The following is a 13,334-nucleotide window of genomic DNA, read 5'->3' on the forward strand; positions in this document are numbered from 1 at the left end:
CCTTACCTAGCTACTGAGCATGTGATCTTACCTAGCTACTGATCATGTGATCTTACCTAGCTACTGAGCATGTGATCTTACCTAGCTACTGAGCATGTGCGACTGCCAACAAAGATGTTACAGCAGTGAGAGGTCTCACTCTGTAGCTAAAACAGAGACCTGAACACAGGGTGAAAAGAGGAGCTGCAGCAATGTGCAGTACAACAACAATATGGTGTTTTTAGAAAATTAAACCATGTAAACCTATTCTGGTACAACCTCTAAATACAATTATGAACCTGAAAATGAGCATAATATGGCCACTTTAATGAACTTACTGAATCCGTCTGTGGGTATATACATTTTTGCAATAATACCTTAACCCCCATTTTCCTGCACAACCGCATTATTGCAAAAATGTATATACCCACAGACGGATTCAGTAAGTTTATACATTTTTGCAATAATGCGGTTGTGCAGGAAAATGGGGGTTAAGGTATATGCAAATTGTAAACCCTGGATGAATGCTGAAATTAAAAGGTTAATTAACGTCAAAAGGAAATCCTTTGCTAGGGGAGACAAGGATACACTGAAAAAGATCCATAACGATCTTAAAAGGGAAAGAAATGAAGAGAAATATCGGTATAAATGCGAAATAGAAAATTATTTTAAAGAGAATGACGGACACGCCACGCAGCCAGTGTGTAGCCGGCCTAAGCAGTATGCTCTCTCTTTTATACCTCAGACTATCAGACAGCACAACAAGCACTTTAAACGTACATTCTTATAATTTCTGTACTGTATTTATGCATTGTATTGTATTGTATTTCAACACGGTCTCACGGCAGTTCGTGAAATTGTCACGTTATTTTTTTTACGTGTACAACAACACGTTTATCTCATTTATTTCGTGGTGGCCAGCACGAAATGGGAACCATCTCTACGGAGGTTGGGTTTAGGAAAAGATGAACGGGGAAAGCAAACGTCACACCCCGGAACACGATGCGTGGTCTCTGGGGGACACGCGACAACGGGGAAAGGACGCCTCACACGCCGGGAGACGGCCGCGGGGGACGCGCAACAATAACGGGATGGTTGGGTAGTGGAAGTTTTTCTTGTTAGCAGCAGGAGTGCGCCAGATGAAACAAATAAGGACGATATGAGGATTAAACCAAAGTTTGGTCTTTGAGTATTTATTTACATTTGCAAATGCAGAGAAAACAGTTTCACAGGTACTCATGGCACATCTGAAAGGGTCTTCTGACCCAGCTAGAAAACCATACATCTATATAGTAAGAACTCACTTAAACCACCCCCCCTCCAGGATAATTTTAGCAGCTACGCAGATGAAAAAACACCATAAACAGTCACAATGACTTTACAACCTTTCCCCTCTCATCCTGCTCTCTACGTAGCCTAAACATCTGTTAAAGCAAGAGACAGAAGGAGATACAGTTCAAAATGTTATGGCCCTTTTCCTCCTTATCTGCTAAAGGTAAACAGTAGGAACGCTGAGTTCCAAAAAGAGAAGGATATTCTCAACTAGGCCAGAGTTTATGATGCCAGTTGCTTCTTCTCTTGGAGTCTCTAAGTCTATAACAAAACTAAAGATTATTAGGAAACTCCTGTAAAGTATATAAGAGAATCTTGTAAGATATCAAACTATAATGTTAAAATAAAATTCCCATTACAGTTGGGATTAGGAAAACAACAACGGGGAAACTAAACGCCACACGCGGGACGCGGTCTCCTGGGTGAAAGTCCTGTATTGTTTGACCCAACCAACCTCCCTACGCAGATTTTCGGCTTTTCATACTACCGTATTTTCCGGACTATAAGTCGCACTTTTTTTCATAGTTTGGCTGGTCCTGCGACTTATAGTCAGGTGCGACTTATATATCAAAATATATATAATTTAACATGTTTTTAAATGTTATTTCATACTGAAAACATTACCGTCTACAGCCGCGAGAGGCGCTCTAGGCTTGTGACAACTATATGCTGCTCCTAAAGACAGCTGAGAAAGAAAAGAAAATCATGTTCTGCAGATTACAAACTGCAGGTAGTAAAATACGCAGCCGAAAACGGTAATCGAGCAGCACAAAGAAAGTTTGGAGTGAGAGAGAAACTTGCGAGGGACTGGCGAAAAGGTGAGTCTTACTGCAATGAAGAAAACAAAGAAAGCTAGTCGGCTAATCGGCTAGTCGCGGGCTGAAAGCAAGATGGCCAGAGCTGGAGGAACGAGTCCACAGATGGGTGCTTGAACAGCGTCCTGCTGGGAGAGGCTCGTCAACGCTGCAGTTACGTCTCCACGCCCTGGTAGTTGTTCTGTGTGCTACTGTGTAGTTGAATAACTGTTAATGTGTTATGTTAACATACCGGACACCTACCGTATTCAGCCCCTTGTTCTGTGTGCTACTGTGTAGTTGAATAACTTGCCTTTCCAGATTAAATGTCTGTTCTTGGTCTTGGATTTTGTGAAATAAATTTCTAAATAAATGCGACTTATAGTCCAGTGTGACTTATATATGTTTTTTTCCTCTTCATGACGCATTTTTTGACTGATGCGACTTATACTCCGGAGCGACTTATACTCCGGAAAATACGGTACTCCCTACCGTAGTCGTGCTGTGACCACGACATATGCTTCCCATTGAAAGACATTACTTTACATTTCCGTGCTGGCCACTGTGGTGGAAGTTTACGTTAGCAGCAGGTGTTAGAGGTTTGGAAGAAAATAGAATTGTGAAAAAAATAAAGACAGCCGAAGACTAAACCAAGTTAGGTTTTTGTATTTTATTATAAACTTGCAAGTTTACAGGAAGCACACCGGTTCACAGGAGGCACGCACAAGTGTGAAAAGTCTCTTCAAATGAGTGAACAGAAGCACTGAGCTTATATAGGAAAACAGGATAAGGGAGTGATAGCCACACATGGTGTGGTCTAAACATGACTTTGCATTTTGTTACAGGCATATCTATAAGTCAGCATACAATCTAAATCAGGGGTGGCGAACCTGTGGCTCTTGAGCCGTATGCGGCTCTTTGCCTGCTCCTGTGAGGCTCTTACTGTGTGGCTGGGGGCTGTGTCATTGGTTGCTTGTTGTTTTTAACTTTTCTGAAACATACAGTATTTCAGATAAGTAAAAAAAAAAACACATTTGAATGCATCTGCCAATACATTTGCCAATTATTTTAAAATGGAAAATAATGCAGCAGAGTTCTGAGGACAGATTCTGCAACCTGAGGAAAAACAGCGGCCACAGATCACCTTCCTCGTTAACCCTTTCACTGCTGAATCAGATTGTTTGAAAGCTCCTTTAGTGACAGATGAGTGAGAGAGTTGCTTCGAGAGGCCACAACCGAGTTCAAGCAAGACCTGAAAAGGACTGTGGATAACAAAGACTGTCAGGTTTCCCACTGAGTCAATCTAAGTGAGAAAAAACTATGAAAACTGCTATGTATTATGACTGTCATTAGATCTGGAAGACACTGTTGCTGTTGTAGTGTGGACGTGCATGTGTTGTGTGGCTTTTTGCTATGGTGCGTTTTTTTTGTGGCTCTTTATACCTAAATGGTTGGCCACGCCTGATCTAAATCATAAGTGACTCCCTGGAGCCTATGCGTCCCTTCGCTTTCGCCCCACTATCACCCTAGGTCACATACCCCGTACATCTTGGACTGGCAAGGGAGCAACTGTTACAGAAAGGGAGATACTTTACAGTGACCATGTACCTTTATCTGTTCACACAAAGGCCGTACGCATTCAGCTCCAGACTTCCTGGCTCCACATATTGTGGAGAGAAAATCAAAGTCTATCATGTGGGAATGAGATAAGCTCCCTTCAACATTTGTGAGAGAAACACAAAAAAGAAATACAACAGAAAAATATAAAGAATCATGCTTAAATGTAATTTTGCCATTACAGCCATCACGAAAAAAAACGAGAAAAACGTCCCCGTGAACAGAAATCAACACATTAAATAACGTGAACATTTCACGAACTGCCGTGAGACTGGGTTGTGTATTTGTATTTATTGTATTGTATTTATGCTCTATCTTTTTATAGGCATTAAAGGAACACGCCGACTTATTGGGAATTTAGCTTATTCCCCGTAACCCCCAGAGTTAGACAAGTCCAGACATACCCTTCTCATCTCCGTGCGTGCTGTAAGACTGTCTGACGGCCCCAGCGGCAGCCTACTGCTCCCAATAAGTGACAAAATAACACCAACATGTTCCTATTTACATGATGTGATTTGTAGAGTCACAGCGTGTACAAATAACAACGTAACATGAGACACAGCCATCTTCTAACCGTAAATAAACTGGGAACTATATTCTCAGACAGGTTTGCTGCAAAGCAAATCATTCCGCCCAAGTACTATATTCTTCCGCCTGAGAATATAGTTCCCGGTTTGTTTACGGTTAGAAGATGGCTGTGTCTCATGTTACGTTGTTTTTTGTACACGCTGTGACTCTACAAATCACAACATGTAAATAGGAACATGTTGGCGTTATTTTGTCACCTATTGGGAGCAGTAGGCTAGATGGAACCAGTCACCTGCATGTATTGTGACGGGCTGCTGCCGCTGGGGCCGTCAGACAGCCTTAGAGCACGCACGGAGATGAGAAGGGTATGTATGGACTTGTCTAACTCTTGGGGTTACGGTAAATAAGCTAAATTCCCAATAAGTCGGCGTGTTCCTTTAAGGCGGGTATGAGCACTGTAATTTCCATTTTTACGGATGAAATAAACTTGACTTGACTTGACTTGACTTGGCAGGTGTCGGACCAGCTGGTGGAGATAAACGGAGACAGTACATCGGGGATGACTCACAGTCAGGCTGTGGAGCAGATCAGGAGGGGGGGACACCGAATCCACCTCATCCTCAAGAAAGGAAACGGCTACGTGCCCGACTACGGTGAGACAAACTGACGCAGGACAGACAGAGAGTAACAAATATAAAGTAGTAGTAAAATGGAAGTACTACAAGCTGGGTAAGACAGGTTTTCTTTGGCGTCATTGGGGCAAAAATCCCATGATAAACTTTCAGATATTGTAATTCAAGCGTTTAGTTTGCCCGTTAACGGGACATGAGCCCCCGGTCTGCTGGGTGAAAGTCCTGTGTTTGCTGGACCCATATGCATAATTTACAGGGGGGATGAGGGGGTTACATCCCCCCCAATAATTAAAACTGGCCAGTGCAACCCACCCCAAACATCCAATAATAATTTATTTTACATAAATAGAGACATTTGCACCATAACATGATGCAGAAAAGGCACAAATTGTTGCAGAAACATTCACCTGAATGCAGGAAATTAAGTGTTTGATATGCACAAAATGTAAGTAAGTGGCTCCAAGCCTGGGCTGACATCCTCCAGGGCCCCCCTGCTCCCTCCTAAGCCCCAGTAAGTGGCTCCAAGCCTGGTCTAACATCCTCCAGTGTCCCCATGCTCCCTCCTAAGCCCCAGTAAGTGGCTCCAAGCCTGGGCTAACATCCTCCAGTGTCCCCGTGCTCCCTCCTAAGCCCCAGTAAGTAAGTGGCTCTATGGCTGAGCATTTACCCCCACGGGCCCCAGCCTCCCCCCTAACCCAAACTGCCTCCAGGCCTGGCTCTCGACCTCCAGCCACCCCTCCAATGCCCCTGACCCCACTCTAAGACCCCAGCCTCCCCTCACACTAACCCTGCCCTAAACCTAACTGTCCCGTTCTTGTGCCGCATGTCAGTTCAACGTACGTCCCGACCCAGAGCATCAAAAAGTGATGCCTAGAGTCCCAACTAAGCGCATCGGAAATTGACGCCAAAGGACTGACCAAGCGGCACTTCTTGACGCTGGTACGAATGTGGGTTTCAGTGACACGCGGGAAAAGAACGGGACACAAACCCGCAGTCTCCTGGGTGAAGGTCCTGTGTTGGTGGACGGGGGTTCAGCTCCCGTACTCGACCTGCTTCTACGCTTCGTTTGGATGCTCTTGCCGCTATTTTGTGGCTTTTTTCTGGACGCTTTTCCCAACTTTCTATGCTTTTTCCAAACGTTTTTGTCGCAGTATGAAAGATAGTGTCCCTACAAAAAGTACATCTTGTAACCCCGCCCACCATCTTTTCCTAAACCACGTCATTTAAACGTACATCCCGACCCAGAGCGCCAAAAACTGACACCAAGAGTCCCGACCAAGCGCGTCTAAATATGACGCTAAAAGGAGGCTTTTTGCGTCAATAACAAAACGCCAAAAGCACCTGACCGAGCAGCGCTTTCTGACGCTGGGAGGGAACATGTGTTGGCGTGACGAGGGCTGGGTTTTAAAATTCTGGAGTTTGTTTTGCCTTTTCCAGGAAACTGCCGACCCCAGCTTTAAGTAAAGTACAAATACATCTAAATTTGCAGTATTTGAGTAAATGTACTTTGTTACTTTCCACCACTCGTGACTACTGATAAACTCCTGAGAAAACTAGTCTGCCTTCTCTCTAAAACACTAAGCTCTCTATCACAGCTCTGGGATTCTCTTGACTTTGTACTTTGACTTCCTCTTTCTCCTTCCTCCTGTACTTCCTGTCCTGTTCTTCGTCCCGCTCCTCTTCCTCAGTGGAGTTGTCCAGCCTGTCTCTCTGTATGACCAACTCGAAACAGGGCGAACCCTGCTTCTACGTGATCGGACGCACTGAAAACTCGCGGTTGGTAACTTTCTCTCCCCGTCTAACACATCTTTCATTTCCTTTCACTTTTCACTCTCATCCCTCCATCTTGGTTTTGTTATTAACAGCCTTCAGCCATCAGTCCTTTGACATCGTAGCGCAAGTAGTTCCATGTTAAAATGTTTTAAATACTTTAAAACATGTAAAAAAATGGTGATTTCTGTTGTTGATTTTTCAACCTGGACCCTATTTCCCCATGCATTGGTGTCTAGTGAACAAGAATCTCTGAAACTGGTCCAGTATTGAGCGTGAGCGCTGTAACTGCGACCGTGAACTGGGCTGTAATGTAACCCTACAGGACAAATGTTCAGCGTCCGTTAGCGTCCACTAAAAGTTCTGTTGTTGCTGCTGACAGACTCAGATTATTATTCTAAGTGTCTGACAACATTATTAAAGGATCCCTACAGAGATAGACCTTTTAGTTAAAGAGTAAGATCCTTTTAGTTTAAGATGAAACAGCCCCAAAATCACCATCACCAAACTACACCAGACTCCATGTAAATAATCAGGACTTTTAGCGTGTATAGAGCCAGCATATCTCCGCATGTAAAAGGGTGAATTAAGGGATTATTTCAACCCAACCAGAGTGGTGATTGTTGGAACAGTGGAAAGATGAACCAAGACGGCTTTTGATAGTTTTATTTAGTTTGTGTTAACTTTGAATGAAGTGTGTTTTACGATGATAAAAGTCCTGATTATTTACATGGAGTCTGGTGGAGTTAGGTGATGGTGATTTTGGGGCTGTTTCATGTTAAACTAAAAGGATCTTACTCTTTAACTAAAAGGTCTGTCTCTGTAGGGATCCTTTCCATAATGTTGTCAGACACTTAGAATAATAATCTGAGTCTGTCAACAGCAACAACAGAACTTTTAGTGGACGCTGACTGACGCTGAATATTTGTCCTGTAGGGTTACATTACAGCTTGTTTCGGTCTTGCTTAATATTGGACCAGTTTCAAAGATTGTAGTTCCCATCAGTCAGTTGTGTTATTATCAGTTACATGTCATCATTAAGTTGTAGTTACATGTTAATAAGACAATGGTGTTAATATTGTGCCTTCCGTCTGACAGTAGAAGAGGAAGCTCAGTGAAAACACAGCAGCATCTGGTGGACGCTGGAGGAACTGCAGCTCAACATGTTTATTTCTCTGTTTGTCTGCCAGGCCCTGAGGAAGGAGCCCTCTCCCCCTCCTCCTCTTCACACACAGAGGAGACACATGTGGAAACAGTAACCGTGACAACCGCCTCCCTCGGCCAGCAGCAGAGGGGAGGAGGTGGTACAGAAGGAGTAGGAGTAGGAGGAGGAGGAGGAGGAGGAGAGAGGAGGAAGACGAGGAGAGAGGGAGAAACCAAACGAAGAACAACAGGAGGAAGAGGAGGGCTAGGGCCTCCTGATTTGGACCTAGACGCGGTGGAGAAGGAGGCACGAGAGGAAGAGGAGGAGGAGGAGGAGAGGAGGAGAAGCCAGACTGTCAGGCAGAAGGGGAAGCGGGAGAACCAGAGGGAGCAGGGGAGGAGGAGCAGAAGCTTACCCAGGATCAGTGCTCGATCCTGGGACGCGTTGCTTCCACCTGAGGGGGTGGAGGTGGAGGCGGAGGAGAGGAGGAGGAGGAGCGAGACGAAGAGCAGGAGGAAGGCGACAGCGGGCAACAGAGAGGGGGAGGAGAGGCGGGAGAGAGGCGACAGCACCGCCCGCCGCGCAAAGCATTCTGGGAGTTCCGGTGCGCCTCAGAAGGCCGTGTTTTCTTTCCTCATGCCGAGGGACGACGAGAGCGAATTCGACAGCGAATCAGCAGCCAGCTTCTCAGAGGTCAGCCAATCGGCAGCCAGCGTCGCCACGGCCGCCGGGTGGAGGGAGGAGTCCGACTGGAGGAGAGCCGAGTCGCCTTGGCAACAGGGGAATGCCCCGGGCCCCTGGCTGAAGCCGAGCCCACAGAAACTGACAAAAGTTTTGATTGGCTGTCGGCTCGGTGGGCGGGAAGCTCTCTCTCTCTGATTGGCTCACAGCGAGGACATTCTCATTTTCTCTTTCGCTGATATACTTTAGTGGCTACTTATAAGGGCTTTTTTGATTGGCCTGCTCACAGAAGACCCGCCTTTGCCTGCGTCTTATTGGATGACAGCAGACATTTTCCATTTCCTGCTTGAAGGATTAAAAAGCAAGCAGACAAGGACTTGTTTTTGATTGGCTGGTGGGTGGGTTTTGAGGCCTCTGATTGGCCAATGACATCACAGCTGCACACACAGCCGCCGAATTAACCAAGAATATTGCTTTCATTTTACCCATCATCCCTCAGTGCATCCTGAGACCTGTACCATGAAGCCATGGCGACATGTTGCTGTTCCTAATGCTAGATTTGATTTATCAAAGACGCTAGCAAAGCAACACGGGACAGAAAATAATCACAGCAGAGACCACAGACAGGTCGGACCTCCGTGTTTAACTAATCTAAACGTTACAGTTACGGCTGAAAATGACAACAGAAATAAACAAGTTAGCAGATTTCACATATCTCTGTAATTCAAATGAACTGCCATTTGTCCACCAGGAAGGGATGTTTGTGTCAGCGCGACGTCACGGAGACTCGATCTCTGGTAACAGAGACACACACAAGACACACCTTCCCGTTGGAGTAATGGAGATAGAAATACAGTGTTTCCTTTAGGATTTTTTTTTTTTAGCAGTGGGGGCAGGTCTGTCCGAACCATAGCCTGTATAATATTAATGGACAAAGCATCCGGTTCGACGAAAGTGCTGCAAATGCAGAAGTGCCTTAAACCTGCTTTCTATCTGAATTCCTGCAGGGGGCGACACATGCGGTTACAAAAGGAGGTCGGTTTCTGTAGAAGTCTATGAGAAAGTGACCCACTTCTCACTTGATTTATTACCTCAGTAAACATTTTCAAAATGAGTTCATGGTCTCAATCGTTTACTTTTAAGTCTTCTGCAACACAGAATGATGTTCATTTTTCTGAATTATGGTCTCGTTGATTTTAAAATCGGCGATAAAGCAGGGGGTGTTTTAGGGCGTGGCTATGATGTGACTGCCAGTGAAAGTGTGTAACGTAACGTAGAGTGTAAAGGCTCCTCCTTCACTCCTCCCTCTCGTCTAAAATCGTCACATCCCCAACCAGGAAGGCTGATCTCCCATCTCACATGCTCTGTCCATTAATATTATACAGTCTATGGTCCGAGCTATAGTGGAGCTGTTCGTTTAATAGTCGACTCGGAAGAAAGCGAACGTTTTGACAATAAACTCCATCAACACAACAGTATGTGGAGTTAAACTGGACGGGCCCAGTAACCTCTGAAGAGTTCTACTTGTTGTTAAATTGCAATGTGAGCGGCAGCCAATGGGGGGGGGTGCATTATGTCGGCAGGATCATTTAAAAGGCAACCGCGACTACATTGTGCGTCTGCCCCATTTCTGATACCGTGGCGGCAGAAAGTTTGCCGTGGCGGGCCGCCACTACAACATCAACATGGAGGAAACACTGTAAATAAGAAGGTTCACACTAGCTTCATGATGCAGTGTTTCGGATCACTGACGTTGGGTAACAGAGTGAGCTTAAAGTCTTTGCTGCTCTCTGTTTGTCACATTACCTTCATCCTGCTCCTCCTCCTCATCATCTTCATCATCATCATCATCTCCAGAACTTTAAACTCGTATGCAAACAACATGAGAACCTTTCAGTCGCCTCCGCCAGAGACTGAAGGAGCCGTCCTGTGATTATTCTGTAATCTGAGCATGTGAATATCACTCTGGAATGATTTTTTTATTTTTATAAGCTGAACATGTAAAGGCTCAATGACATTATTATTATTATTATTATTATTAATATTAATATTATTAGAGATTAAATAGAACAGAGATGATGTGATTTGCCTGCTTGCTTGTAAAAAAAAAAAGAGAAAATGTTGCCCTGATGATGTAAGAGAGCCATAACACACACACACACGCACACACACACACACGCACACACACGCATGCACACACACAGACACAGACAGACACACATGCACGCACACACACACACACGCACACACACTCTCTTCAGGTCCAGCTGTGGTCCTGTTTATACCCATAACATCGCCGCGGCAACTCGGCCGAGAGGATGACCTGTTTGTTTCTATAGCAACAGCCACGGTGGAGAGCAGGTAACAAAGCGATCTGCAGCTCCGGATCATAACAAGTGCCTCATTATATTTCAGCCTTCGTTCTGCAGAGCGGCAGCCACGTCGCACACAGCCCGCCACTTCCTGTTCACACCCCCGCCACGTCACACACAGCCTGTCGGTACACGATCTGTGCTGCCTGCACGATCCGTCATGCGCATGTGCAACTGTACGTCCACACCGCGGCTGACTTGATCTTCTAAAGATACAGGAAGTCATTCATTTTCAATGGAAGCTGCTTCTCTCAGCTGCAAGGAGCGGAAAATCTATCGGCGTCGCGTTTTGGGCGTTTTGAGCGACCAGAGCGTCAATCAGAAAGTTGAAAGTAGGTCAACTTTATGGTAATGAGCTATGACGCGGTTCAGCGGCAACCAATCAGAATATAGACGTCCTTCACGCTGGCTGATTCCAGAGAAACATACGATGTAAACTTTGGTTCCTACCAAAACATTAGTTCAGAGAAAAAGGAGGAGAAGCTCATCATGGCCGTTGCTGGGTTCCCTATCATTTATGATATTTGCGTATAGGGACCAGTTAACGTTACCTGCCGGTCACATGGTCTCTAAACAGTCCGCTCACGGTGAAGTCCTGCACGGATCAACAGCTGGCGGCTGCTCCCTCTGCCTGCATGCTGCTGCGGTTCAGCGGCTAACGAGCGAGCTAACTGCTAACAGACACCGCTGCGACCAACAACCAATACACATTCTGTCATTATATATGTCATTTATAAAAGGTTTCTAGTGTCAGTGTATTGGCCGTGCAGTGGCTGCTTGATCTTTTTCCATGATGAACATAGAATGCTGCTACGTCAGAGCGGCCAAAGCCTCAAACAGCTTCCCCGGACTTTCTGACCAGCGTCCTCGACCGGGCGGCCAGAGCTTCTTTGCAGCTCAGGTCGGCGGCCGTGTGGACGTACAGCAAGATGTTCGCGCATGCGCTGATGATAATCCTGTTTTACCGAGGATACAACACTGCATGATCTGTTCCACGTTAGCCTCCACCGGGAAGCTAACGTTAGTTTAGCTAACAGCTAATTCGGCTAACTGCTAGCTGACAGCTTGATTCAGTCTAAAATAACATTAACTCAAACTAAACACCGGGAAAAGCAGGCTACAGCTAAATTAAGACTTTACAGTAATAACAATAAAGACAAGTATTGATTGATTGTATTTTAAATGAGCACAAGTAAAGTAGAACTGACGTAACAGCCGTTATATATGTTAACGGATATTTTCAGGTTTTATTTTGAGGGTCTTTTAAAGTTATTACATGCTGTCTCAGCTAGCGGTTAGCCGAATTAGCTGTTAGCTAAACTAACGTTAGCTTGCCTGTGGAGGCTAACAGCAGACCGCTACAATCAGCTAGCGGTTAGCCGAATTAGCTGTTAGCTAAACAACAGCGCATGCACGAACATCTTGCGCATGTGCAGCACAGATCGTGTACCGACACACCCCGCCACGTCACACACAGCCCGCCACTTCCTGTTCACACCCCGTGCACATATGTTTTCATGCGATATAAAACGAACAAGTTCATGAGAATGCGTTAAATGTAGCATGTAAAGAAATTAAATTCCTGACCTAAAAGATACATACATTTCTAATGAAACGCTCTCATCCTCCTATCACATCCTTCTGTCTGTCTGTCTGTCTGTCTGTCTGACCCCCGCGCTGCCCTTTAGCCCCGCCCCTCAGCCTGCTCTCTCTTTTAAAAAAGGGGATTTTGAGATCTTTCTTCGTCTATGCATTTTCTAAAGACTGTCTGCCGTTGATCGGCTCTCTGATGAGCAGCTGATCGGGGGATCATCACGGAGCCCGGACTCCAATGAGTCTAACGATGGGTCTGAATATTCAGGTTCTGGTCCAAAGACCAGAAAAGGATTCACAAGTTTCATCATCAGATCTGCTCTCGGACTGAAGGAGGAACGTGACACTGAACTGTCGGTTTAATAACGTGGATAAGTCCCGCCGTCGGCTGGAAATACAACGCTGACTGAAGCAACTGGGGATCAGTGTTTCCCCAAAAAAGCCCCAAGATGAAGTCCTCAAATGTCATGTTTTGTCCACAATTCAAATATATCCAGTTTCCTGTCCTAGAGGAGAGAAGAAACTAGAACATAGTCACATTTAACAAGCTGACATCACACAAGTTCACCTGTTTTTACATAAAAAAATGACTGAAAATAGCGCCACACTTTATGTTAGTCTATAAGTAAGTTTGTAAGGGGGGAAGGAAAGAAGAAGAAGGTACGTAGGGATGAAGGTAGGCAAGAAAAGAAGAGGAGGGAAGGAAAGAAGGATGAAAGAAAGGAGGTAAAGATGGACAGGAAAGGGAAGGAAGAATAAGTCTTTAAGATAGTAAGGAGGGAAGGAAAGAAGAAAGAAGGTACGTAGGGATGAAAGAAAGGAGGTAAGGATGGAAAGGAAAGGAAAGGAAGGAAAGAAGAAAGAAGGTACGGATGGAAAGGAAAGGAAAGGA

General features: G+C 45.2%; 1 protein-coding gene across 4 annotated transcripts in view; it reads left to right on the forward strand.

Moving 5' to 3' along the window:
* magixa (MAGI family member, X-linked a) overlaps nucleotides 1-9,414 on the forward strand; it is a 92,351-nt gene extending 82,937 nt beyond the window's left edge. For 3 of the 4 annotated variants that reach the window (XM_036008177.1, XM_036008175.1, XM_036008176.1), the window contains exons 20-21: nucleotides 4,765-4,903; nucleotides 7,843-9,414. In XM_036008177.1, the coding sequence (XP_035864070.1) occupies nucleotides 4,765-4,903; nucleotides 7,843-8,675 (972 nt within the window). In that variant the 3' untranslated portion in view covers nucleotides 8,676-9,414. Of the gene's footprint in view, nucleotides 1-4,764; nucleotides 4,904-6,570; nucleotides 6,659-7,842 lie in introns of all 4 variants that reach the window. The other variant, XM_036008178.1, reaches the window with a different exon arrangement.
* Nucleotides 9,415-13,334: the final 3,920 nt, after the last annotated feature.

The sequence above is a fragment of the Sander lucioperca genome, chromosome 12 (genome assembly GCF_008315115.2).
Source record: "Sander lucioperca isolate FBNREF2018 chromosome 12, SLUC_FBN_1.2, whole genome shotgun sequence".
Classification (NCBI taxonomy): domain Eukaryota; kingdom Metazoa; phylum Chordata; class Actinopteri; order Perciformes; family Percidae; genus Sander; species Sander lucioperca.